We start from the raw sequence: 12,230 nt of genomic DNA on the forward strand, positions 1-12,230 counted from the left end.
AGAGTATAGTAGTATAATAGTATAATATATATATAGTATAATATATGGTATAATATAATAGTGGAAACAGTCTTACATGAATGAGTGGACGAACGTCTCAACTCGAGGCGGAGTGCATGAACAATGTTTGAACTAAAATGGCCGCTCGGCACTTCCGGGTCAGAGCACGGCATAACCAGGCAGCGACAGCAGTGACACTGCCCTCTAGTGGCCGGCGATAAACTCTTCAGTAATTACATTGCAAATACTGACTTGAGCCCCAGCACTGTATGGGTTCGCCCTACCATAGATTACCCAACAAAAATACTCTGGAGCCGCAATTGATTGCAACTGTTAAGTCGTTTTGAATAAAAGCATCGGCTAAATGTCATGGAGCCTAATGCACACAATTTCCACAGCAAGTAACACAACCTACCTAATAGCATACAGTTCAGTTCACACTATGCATATAATAAGTAGGATGTGTCCTACCTTCACACAAAGCTCTCCCATTGCCAACGAACCCGTACATGCAGTTACAGACTTTTCCAGATCCGTCTGATTTTTCGTCACATGTAGCTTTAGCATGGCAGCTAGCACACACATCCACAGAGAAGCCGTCTACCTGCATCTCTGAGAGGATTAACATAAAGTATATCTGTCAATATCATTTTTTGTACAGTGTTCAATCATGCACGTACATTTAGTCTTTAGATCAACTTAAAAACACAGGTATATATATTACAACAGAAAGTCAGACAAAAGTGGGACAAAATACATTTAACGTTACGTCATTGAGACAGATGAAGTAGAAACATACATAATGAAAGTTAAAACAGCAAAATTGGATTAAAACAAATCATTATATAGATTTTAAATATAGATTTGTATGAGATTAGAGGACTGCACTCCACTAAAGAAATGTTTAATCTACTATCGCATTAAAGCTCACAGGATTGTATCATTTAGTTGAATTAATTAACAAGTAAAAGTGAGTTTATGAAGAATCACTTTAAATCTTGAGTTTAATGGAGACATGTTTCAAAGAGTTTGCAAAATAAATATATAGTAAAACATGCTGAAATAGAACAATACAATTACAAGTACTGTGTATAAATAATTATTTGATTTAATAGAAGCAAGCAAAATCAGGTTATCAATATACGTTCATGTCAAAATCATGTCATTTAAAACGAGTGCTTATTGCTTTTTAATGCTTTGATAGAGGATGGACTCAATCTTTTTTTTAAGGTTTAGCAAGTATTCAATATTCTCAGACAATATATATGTATTTATTTGTATATTAATTTAAACTATAGAGTATTTATCCTACTGTTAATTTAGCATTCTGTCTCATCTAATACATTTTAACTGCATCGTGTCATTTGCACTATTTTCCTTCTTTATTTAGATTAAATATACTTTTTGATCCCAAATTACGAATTGCTTAGTTAGAGCAGCATGTAAGGCATTTTGCATGAGTTAAACAAATTAAAATAAACAGTAAACACATACATATCAACAGTATAAATCAAACAATCTAAAAGTATCTTTAGAAAACACTATATACAATACAAACAGAATACATTAGAATATACTGTAATTGATCAACTTAGACCAACAATAACCAAATATAGGATACTATACAAATACATTTATTTTTATGTCTGAAGTTCCTATGCTCTCTGAGACTATTCTACCCGGTAACTGTTTTGCGTATGATAACATTTAAAAAGAAATCTGAATACTAATGAATAACATGTTGTGTTTTTTACCTGCTGTGACGCAGAGCAGGAGCAACACGATCATGGCTGTGTTTCTGTCCTCCATCCTCTCTGAGAGTCTCTACTCTTCACAAGACGCTCCTCATCCTCATATTTCCTCTTCTCATTCTTCACTTCCGTCTTGAGTGGATTAGATATGCAGGATCTGAGTGGGTGAGTCGAGGTCGTCGATAGAGGAAGACAAACACATTTTTTCTCAATGGTTTTCTTACAGCTGCTGGTTTTAATCTGTCTTCCTCTGACACTTTCAGTTGCTCTGAACTGCAGTCATGCTGCGGCCGCTGATAACAGCCATATTTGGCCCTAAAGAACCTGTTGGACGAGCACTGTGGTAGCAAAGATGTCTTTTAAAAGCACTACACTGTATAATGTGTATGTTTAAAGGTGAAAATGAGGCATTATCTTCTTCAATATGTAGTGTATGCTCTTCACACAGCAAAGCAGTGATGTCAAGTGACTAAGTACATTTACTCAAGTACAATTTTAAGGAGCATAAGGGATTTTCTGCTACTTTGTTCTTCTACTCCACTACAGTTCAGAGGTAAGTGGTGTACTTTTACTCCCCTACATGTATTTAATACCTTTAGTTACTTTACAGATGTGGATGAATGATGTGAAATCTAATCAAGTGTTAAATCAGACTTTAGTTCCACCTAGAGTAAATCCACAAGCTACCCTGCAGTATACAAAGTCATTCAAACTAGCTGCACCTTCACCAGCTTTGAGAACACTTTCATGATCTATCATTATAAAACATATCATATATATTATTCTGAAATGAACCAATCTGCACAATGACTACTTTTACTGTCGCTACTTTCACTATATTTTGATGATAATACTTTTCTACTTTTACTTGAACATTTTGAATGCAGGACTTTTACTGTAACAGAGTATTCCTACACTCTGGTACTTCTACTTTTACTCTCAAGTACAACATCTGAGTATTTCTACTTTTGCTCAAGTACAAGATCTGAGTACTTCTACTTTAACTCAAGTACAATATCTGAGTACTTCTACTTTTACTCAAGTACAATATCTGAGTACTTCTACTTTAACTCAAGTACAAGATCTGAGTACTTCTACTTTAACTCAAGTACAAGATCTGAGTACTTCTATTTTTACTCAAGGACAAGATCTGAGTACTTCTATTTTTACTCAAGGACAAGATCTGAGTACTTCTACTTTGACTCAAGTACAAGATCTGACTTCTACTTTTATTCAAGTACAAGATCTGAGTACTTCTACTTTTACTTAAGTACAAGATCTGAGTACTTCTACTTTTACTCAAGTACAAGATCTGAGTACTTTTTCTAATATTACATTTGCCGAATTGATGACTGCACATAGTCCTTCGATTCTCCTTAGCAACAGTCTAGTAAAAAATTCATAACAGACCTCTAAAATTGACCAATAAGAATCCAGTATTGAACTAATACGTTTAACTATAATAACTTGTGATATTTGGCTATAGATAAAATATTTATTGGTTAATGTGCTTATTTGCGTATATATCGAGAACAGAAATCTTCACATTGGATAACGTTAGGTTCAATATTGTAGTTTTGTTTAGCTGCCATATAAATGTCTAAGGCTTTTACAAAGGGAATCTCTTTGTATCACTCCATAAAACTGAAAATAATGCCATAAAATATACATGTTCTGCCTGTTTTTAGCAACAAATGTATAAATTACTCTGTGAATGGTATGTGAATGACAACCTCTGTAAAAAGCTTAAAAATAGGAATGAAACTGGAAACTGCTGCTGACGTAGAAGTGTTTTTTTTACACTACACACATTTAAGTTTGTCCTGACACAGTGTCAAGGGCGATGAGGGGAGTCAGTTGGCATTACGTTTTTTGGGGGCGAGATAAGAGTAGTGGTCTGTTATCTTTTAGCCCAATATGGTCCTCAGTGGGGTATCTCTGTCACTCAGACCAACCAAACACCGCCTGATTAAACCCAGTCTGTCCTTCAGAGCATATCAATATATTAAGACACCCCAAATTCAGAGGAAGTACGAAGAAATAAAAAAAGAGAATGCGGTGAGCAGAAGTCAAACTGAGTCATATTTGTTGGACATGTAAAGCTATTATGGCTTCTGGGAAATATCTATAAGACAACTGTAAAATATGTTTAGTCTTTCTCAAAATTAAAACCACTTGAAGACACCAGATAAAATTAAGAAGAAAAAAACAAGTGTCGGTTGAAAGATGCTCACGTTATTAGCTTGAAATGGAAGAATCTTGTAGAGGAAATATATGAAATGGAACAAATTGAAATGTAGTTCTTATCTTTGTCAAAAGATGGAAGAAATGGGTGAGGTGTACAACAATCTCCACATATCAACAGCCCTTTATAATTAGTCTATATTGATAATGTTGGGCTATAAAGGAACTACAGCACGGTCACATGACTGTGTCACCACCGCTAAGCTAAAGTTGGCTAACGTTAGGCTATAAAGGAACTACAGCACGGTCACATGACTTCACGTCACCACCGCTAAGCTAAAGGTGGTTAATGTTGGGCTATAAATGAACTACAGCACGGTCACATGACTTCACGTCACCACCGCTAAGCTAAAGGTGGTTAATGTTGGGCTATAAATGAACTACAGCACGTTCACATGACTTCACGTCACCACCGCTAAGCTAAAGGTGGTTAATGTTGGGCTATAAATGAACTACAGCACGGTCACATGACTTCACGTCACCACCGCTAAGCTAAAGGAGGCTAATGTTGGGTTATAAAGGAACTACAGCACGGTCACATGACTTCACGTCACCACCGCTAAGCTAAAGGTGGTTAATGTTGGGCTATAAATGAACTACAGCACGGTCACATGACTTCACGTCACCACCGCTAAGCTAAAGGTGGTTAATGTTGGGCTATAAATGAACTACAGCACGGTCACATGACTTCACGTCACCACCGCTAAGCTAAAGGTGGTTAATGTTGGGCTATAAATGAACTACAGCACGTTCACATGACTTCACGTCACCACCGCTAAGCTAAAGGTGGTTAATGTTGGGCTATAAATGAACTACAGCACGGTCACATGACTTCACGTCACCACCGCTAAGCTAAAGGAGGCTAATGTTGGGCTATATAGGAACTACAGCACGGTCACATGACTTCACGTCACCACCGTTAAGCTAAAGGTGGCTAATGTTGGGCTATAAAGGAACTACAGCACGGTCACATGACTTCACGTCACCACCATTAAGCTAAAGGCGGCTAATGTTGGGCTATATAGGAACTACAGCACGGTCACATGACTTCACGTGTCCAATCATTTGGTTTAGAAGCTGGTGTGATTCCTTCGCAGGATGGTAAATGCCATACTTAAAGCGGTTTTCAAAAATGTGTGTGTCCAACGTGTGTTCATTTTACACAACATGGCCAAAAAGAGTGTAACACAACATTTGGTCATTGGAGAAATATTTATTTGTAATTAGCACCTGATCTTTCTAGACCTGCGTCACAGTCTTTCATTCCGATCAAATTTTACACAAACATGCTTTTTTTAGTATAAAAAATGTATAATAGACATTTGTTAAACTTGAAAATTATAATTGTATCTCACTTGATCAAATTCTAACTAAAAGTATAACTCTTCCCAGCATACATGTCATGATTATCTAAATAGTGTATATAGGTTTCTTATGGCAGAATGTTAAATCAGTGCCTGAACATTTGAGTAACACATAACTTTAAAAAAAAAAGCGAATCTTACATTGGAAGAGAATAAGGGCCCAGCATGACCTCCTCGTGTTTTTTCCCCTGATTTCCACAGATGTTTGACTTATGTCACCAAACCTATACATCTTCCCTGCTATCACCAGCAACAAATAAAAAACCCAGTATGAAAGAGTGTCTTCTCGGTCATAAAAGCACTTCAAGGTTAGTTGTTGAAAAATAAAGTTGCAATGTTGGACAAAAAGTGGAAATGTTAAGAAAAAGGAAAAGTTATTATTGAGAATAAATACATGTTGGAGATGAAAGCGTTAGTCTGCTGAACACTCAACTATTTTTGAAATCCAAAAGGGAAAATCCAAATGCTGGTCATAAAAGTGTGCAGAAACAGCAGCGTTTCTTCGCCCCTGCAGCCTCCTCTTCCTCTTGTTGAGGCTCCTCCTCAGCCTCCTCTTCCTCCCTGCTCTCAGACAGCGAGCCGCTGGAGGTGGACAGCAGTCGTCCACAAACCAGATCTGCTGCCCGGCCGTCCATCACAGTCAGATCAGTGACCGTCTTCTCCCTCAGAGACATGTCTCCGTCATCATCGTCGTCTATCAGCACAAACTCCCTCAGGTAGACCAACCCGTGGAGACTGTGGCTCTCTGCGGACTCATGCACGTCCACAAAGGTCAGAGTGGAGGTTTCTGTGAGGGCCTCGTGGGGGTCCGTGGAGTTGTTCTCCCCTGAATCCTGTAAGAAATAATCAATATATTGTGCCGGAACTTAAATGTCACCTATTATGCACTTTTCCATGTCTCTTCTACATCAACATGTGTCCCCTCTTCTTCATGTCTCTTCTTCATCAACATGTGTCCCCTCTTCTCCATGTCTCTTCTACATCAACATGTGTCCCCTCTTCTCCATGTCTCTTCTAAATCGACATGTGTCCCCTCTTCTTCATGTCTCTTCTACATCAACATGTGTCCCCTCTTCTTCATGTCTCTTCTACATCAACATGTGTCCCCTCTTCTTCATGTCTCTTCTACATCAACATGTGTCCCCTCTTCTTCATGTCTCTTCTACATCAACATGTGTCCCCTCTTCTTCATGTCTCTTCTACATCAACATGTGTCCCCTCTTCTTCATGTCTCTTCTACATCAACATGTGTCCCCTCTTCTTCAAGTCTCTTCTACATCAACATGTGTCCCCTCTTCTTCATGTCTCTCCTACATCAACATGTGTCCCCTCTTCTTCATGTCTCTTCTACATCAACATGTGTCCCCTCTTCTTCATGTCTCTTCTACATCAACATGTGTCCCCTCTGTGTAAAGAGACTCTGAAAGTTTCAGGAACAAAGATTCTCTCTCTTTTTGTCCTGATTCATTTTTATCCACTTTATGATGTCATAACGATGTTTTGTCTTGTGTAACCGTTAGCCAATCACCAACCAAGGTAACCCCCCCCCCCCCCCTCTTATCACCTGAATCTCCTCCTAGAGCACCATTGTGTTCTTTTTAACCAAATATCTCTCAGAGGGGCGTGGGGAGGGGCTCCTTATTTTCATCCAAAGTAACAGACAGAGGGTGTTTCTCAATCTCGAGTACGCTTGCTTGGTAGCACATGTCTTCCGAGTCACTTGCTTCAGAGGCGAGGCAAGAATCCTTCCTGGCATTCGGAAAACAAAGAGTGGAACAGGCGAGCAAGTTTGCAGGTGTGCATCATATGAGAAGCCCCGCCTTACATTTTCCGCCACAGATTTGGGGAAATTGGTCCGCGCGCAAAGCATTGTGGGGATTTTAAGACCGCGGAGTCTACACATGTGCAGCCTCGAAATGTCTCCAAACTAAGTACGCCGGGCTCTGTAGAATTCCAAGTATGCTGGACATTGGAACAGTCCTTCGGCGGCACTCGATGACGTAGTATGCTTGAAATAGTGGCTCTGGAGCAGCTTTACTCATGATTGAGAAACACCCAGAGAATCAGCACTTTTGAAACAGGGCTGAAACAGAGGGGATTATGGGTAATGCTGCAATGATCTGTTTGGTGTTTCAGCCAATCAGAGACAGGTTCTGTATATATCTGAGACCTGTGATATATTGATGAAAAACAGTATAATAGGGGACCTTTAATAAATACTGTTAAACTTTTCGAGAAGCTTCCTGATCTATTTCAGACCAACTCTTGGTTTCAAACAAGAATACCTGACAGTCCAGAACCCAGCTGGAGATCCTGCAGCTGCCCTCCATCCTCTCGTCCTCCGAGGCTCCATCCCTCCTGCTGTGAGGGCCGTTTTCTACCAAAGCATGTCCGTTTGCAGGTTGCATCTTAAAAGCCACGCTGGTGAAGTCATGGTGCAGCTGCGCACCGCTGCCCCCTGCAGGGGAGGAGAGGGAGGGGCCTTTAGCCTGCTTCTTCATGTATTATCCCCTTTACTGCACTGAGAAAAGACAGAGAACATCAAGTTATTAATTTAATTCAGGAATAGTAGTATTAGTTTGAAGGCAAGTTTATTTATACAGCATCTTTCAACACAAGGCAATTCAAAGTGCTTTACAAAAATGAAAGAACTTAAGAAACATATTATAAAATGGCATTTAAAAACACTAATTTAAAAGCAACGGTAATAAAAGATGAATAACAAAGGTACATGAATAAAAGTCACAGTGCAGTGTGAGATACACACATCTGAAATGTTTAGGGCTGACTCTCAATCATTGCTAACTTTTTAGCAGAAATAGTTTTCTATGACCTCACTTTCTTTCTACTTTCTTTTGTATCTTATCCTTTAGTTATTTCAAGTGTTCATGCTAAGCGAACCCCCCTTTGGAACATTCTAATCTGCAACCCAATATTCCGAAAGGGATCCAGGCCGTATTTGTGTAGCACATCAAATGAATCTGCTCCCAGACATGCATGTGGCTTGATGGTTTTGAAGCAGCTAAATCCTTTTAAACTGTGCAATTCAGCTTAACCTCATATTCATACTAGTACACAACAGTATGTATTGTAATATACATGTTATATAGATATCTTTAATCTATTTTATTTTATTGCATATTCCTATGTTACCTCCTTATATGAATATTATAATTATTTTTACTAACTAAAAAAGTTGCATTTCTGTAGCCGGAGCTGTTCATATGACAATAAAGCCTTTGTATTTTAACCTAAATATACAGAGAATTTATTATGTTTGATTGTATTATTGTTGTTGTTATTCGTTTTTTTGAAGAAATTCCATTTGATATGTTTTACTTATTCCTGTGTTTTACTCTGGCACAATTGTATTTCTTTTTATGTCTTAGGTATGCTGTTTATTGCATTTCTGGAGCCATAGCTGTTCCTATGACGATAAATCCTGTGAGTTTGAACATTAATATTCACAGAATGTTTGCAGGTTTCTCCTTTAACTTCCCCCTCTTTGTATTGCTTGCATTATCAGTCAGTTATTCACTAGCACAGTAACTGGGGCAGGTATTAGAGGATGTTACGAACAACAGGAAGAGAGAACAAGCTGTCATTTAGTATTGGCCTCGCTGAATAAATAAATGAAGACGGTACTTTTAGAAGAAGCAAAAAATAACTTAAATTCCCCGAGGAGCGGCTCTTTGAAGGAGGAGACAGATGAAGTCATCCAAAGTGCTCTAACCAAGGAGTGTGTGTGTGTGTGTGTGTGTGTGTGTGTGTGTGTGTGTGTGTGTGTGTGTGTGTCTTTGGTTGTGTTTGTGTGTGTGTTTGTGTGTGTGTGTGTGTGTGTGTGTGTGTGTCAAAACACACACTTTTTGTCAAAGCTCTCAAACTACAGTATAAAGTGTTTTAAAACATGTGGTTGTGAGTCATTATAAAATACTTTATAATGTGTTATGATTATTGCTACATAAGTATAATTATATATTTCTATAAGCTGATTATGATAATAATACATTATGTTAATGGGTTTCAAAGAAACTTCTACAACATTTACATTTGTGCAATGAAATAAACGCCTCCATTGGACTCTTTTGTTTACTTCCGGGACATAGTGACATCACTATGTAACAGGGTTTCCGTTAGCCGGAAATTACCGGTTTTTAGCTGGTAAAATTGAATAAAAACCGGTAAATTCAAAACCTGACGGTCAAAATGTCCGATGCTCCGATCGATTGGCCGCCGATCATTATCGGCCGCCGATCATTATCGGCCGATATTCACATATTCATTAATAGATTGATCGGTGCTCTCTATAAAGGCCGATCGGGAGAGCTGGATCTGATCGATATGGACATAAACGAGAGTGAAGTATAACCGGACACGAGAGAGAGATCAGATCAGCTGCTGCATAATCACCTGAAGCCCCGCCCACTGTTTAGCGCGCTGCATGAGAAACTGACGGGCTGTCAGGAGAGAGAGAGAGAGAGAGGGGAAAAAGAGAGGATCCGTTGCTCCCGTGTTATTATTCAAAGTTAATGTAAACTTTTGAATAATGTACTTCATCTACTACAAGTAGTTTCTTTGAATGTAATAATTATGTTGTTTGTTGTTTGTGGAATCATTTATTGAAAAATGAATCTGAATTTTTCGATCTGTTACGATTATAAACTGAAGCAATATAAAAATGAGCCCCATTAACTGAGTTTTAAATATCAGCATATCCGGTCCTAGTCCGGTAATTACCTGCTAACGGAACCTCTGCTACACAATTGTTTTTATTATTATTGAAACATGACCAGTAAGTTTCAAATTTGTCCGGTAAAATAAATTCTGTTCGGACATTTGACCGGTGCGAAAAAATCCATACTGATATAAAGTACACCTGAACATCAGCAGGAGAGGACTCTTTAAAGTAGAGACACTACTAATATGAAGCGGTGTCTGTTAATAGCAATGTGTCATTTTTTTCTATGGCTGTAAAGAACTATATAAATGAAGTGTGTGTAAAATGAAGACATACAAATTACATTTAAACCATTGAGATATTGACACTGAATACAGGCTTTAATGGCTTCTTGCAGAGGAGTGTTTCCACTTTACGTCTCTTCACGCTAAAAGTGAACAGACTGACCCTCTTACACTCCACTGACTCGTGTGCATGACAGAATCGGGACTATAAATGAATAATAACAGAAACGTTCATGTTAGAGCGAGAGGCAGCGTGCTGAGCAACAATGGATGAAAAATAGATTGGATTTAAACACACTCAGTGCATTTACTCTGCACTCGGTGTGTGGCTGTTCCTGTGACTGTGAGAGGGTGGAAAACGCTTTAACTGAGGCACAGAGAGCGAATAATGGAGGAGAAATTAAACAATAAAGTCGAAAAATCTGTGTATTATAGTTAAGTGTAAATTAAGCTACTTCACCTGATAATTTATTACCATTTTATACTTTAATTCCACTAAAAGAGAATTAATGCACTTTTTACTCCACTACAAACTAGTCAATAGTGTATGCAACAACAGCTTACTTACTGATCAATTAGCTCGTTTTGAGATAGTGAATTGGTATCTATAAACATTACAATTATTTTGTAGTAATCATTTGTTAATTTTAGATTGTTCTGCATTGGGTATTTTTAGGTTTAATGCTTAAACGACATTTTACTTTCGTAACATTTTCAATGCAGGATTTTACAATTTTTCAGCAAATTAAAGAGTGTATATTTTTTACACATTTGCTAAGCCTAAAAACCTGTTTTCTGTCTATCAAATGCAAAATATTATTGTGTAACAGTCAAAAGAGATTATTAAAATAAATACTTTTGAAAACTTAGGCTACCTGCAGTTTTATTTCTGAGTAAATTACCAATTTTAAAAATAATTATTTCACAAAATGACATTGTAAAACTGGCATTTTGTGCATTAAAAAAAACGACACAATAATGTTTGACACAATTTTGACTTAGCAATAGGTCACTTATTTTGTTAAAAAAAGTAAAACATTTAAATCTCTTTTATGGAAGATGTGAGTCAATTCCTGACATCTTTCACCTCTACTTTCTACTCATTTTTAGACATACTTAACCATGTTGTCTTTTAGGATTTTGCTGTATTTGTTAACTATAGTTCCCCACTTAGCTGTAGGCACTATATCAATGACAGTGATATAACAATTCAGAATCCTATTCACTGTACAGAAATCTACATTTTCCCATAAATCCACTTTAACTCAAGTATATTAAAAAGCTTTTACCTTCAGTGATCCACGGTTGAACTCTTCCCGAGGAGCAGTAATGAACATCACATGGCCGAGGTGGACGAGCAGCATGAGTCCTGATCTGAAGCTGCTGGAAATTATTCCTTTCTCCTTACTGCACACACATCCTCCTCTAACACACACACACACACACACACACACACACACACACACACACACACACACACACACACACACACACACACACACACACACACACACACACACACACACACACACACACACACACACACACACACACACACACACACACACACACACACACACACACACACACACACACACACACACACACACACACACACACACCCTCCTCTCACACACTACAAACGCTCAGTGTGTGCACGGAGGCAGTCACGGGATGCTCACTGATTGAAATCACACTACTGATGTTTTCTAGGTGTGTTTATGTGTTTTTACCCAGGATAATATTCTGTTAAAAGATGTAACATTTTACATTAAAATGTCTAAAATAGACTACACCTATTATATGTTAAGTTGAGTTTTGTTCTAACTTCATCCCAAATGTTTTTGAAAAATGTGTCCTTTTAATAAACGTAACATGTGTTTCAAAAGACATGGTATTAAGGCCATTT

The 12,230-nt window shown here is 37.9% G+C and overlaps 2 protein-coding genes and 1 long non-coding RNA gene across 7 annotated transcripts in view; 1 reads left to right on the plus strand and 2 right to left on the minus strand.

Moving 5' to 3' along the window:
- The window catches only part of LOC307043882 (sushi domain-containing protein 1-like), a 38,625-nt gene extending 36,632 nt beyond the window's left edge, over window positions 1–1,993 (minus strand). For all 4 annotated transcript variants that reach the window (XM_079688811.1, XM_079688812.1, XM_079688810.1 and 1 more), the window contains exons 1-2: window positions 1,755–1,993; window positions 472–612 (exon numbers count right to left, since the gene is read on the minus strand). In XM_079688811.1, the coding sequence (XP_079544937.1) occupies window positions 472–612; window positions 1,755–1,809 (196 nt within the window). In that variant the 5' untranslated portion in view covers window positions 1,810–1,993. The remainder of the gene's footprint in view (window positions 1–471; window positions 613–1,754) is intronic.
- A 199-nt stretch (window positions 1,994–2,192) lies between these two features.
- LOC307043892 lies at window positions 2,193–5,694 on the plus strand. Its single transcript, XR_013809465.1, has 2 exons — window positions 2,193–2,304; window positions 5,561–5,694. It is a non-coding gene; the product is annotated as an uncharacterized lncRNA (long non-coding RNA).
- On the minus strand, window positions 5,170–12,201 carry LOC307043889 (uncharacterized protein). Of its 2 annotated transcripts, XM_079688819.1 has the most exons (3): window positions 11,611–12,201; window positions 7,645–7,880; window positions 5,171–6,192 (listed from the first exon to the last, which is right to left on the minus strand). In XM_079688819.1, the coding sequence occupies exons 2-3, from the start codon at window positions 7,858–7,860 to the stop codon at window positions 5,830–5,832; spliced, it is 579 nt and encodes a 192-aa protein (XP_079544945.1). In that variant the 5' UTR covers window positions 7,861–7,880; window positions 11,611–12,201; the 3' UTR covers window positions 5,171–5,829. The 2 variants fall into 2 exon arrangements, with proteins under 2 accessions (XP_079544946.1, XP_079544945.1); XM_079688820.1 differs by lacking the exon at window positions 11,611–12,201 and having other exon boundaries at window positions 5,170–6,192; window positions 7,645–9,148.
- Window positions 12,202–12,230: the final 29 nt, after the last annotated feature.

Source organism: Notothenia rossii (assembly GCF_949606895.1).
Source record: "Notothenia rossii genome assembly, chromosome: 6".
NCBI lineage: Eukaryota > Metazoa > Chordata > Actinopteri > Perciformes > Nototheniidae > Notothenia > Notothenia rossii.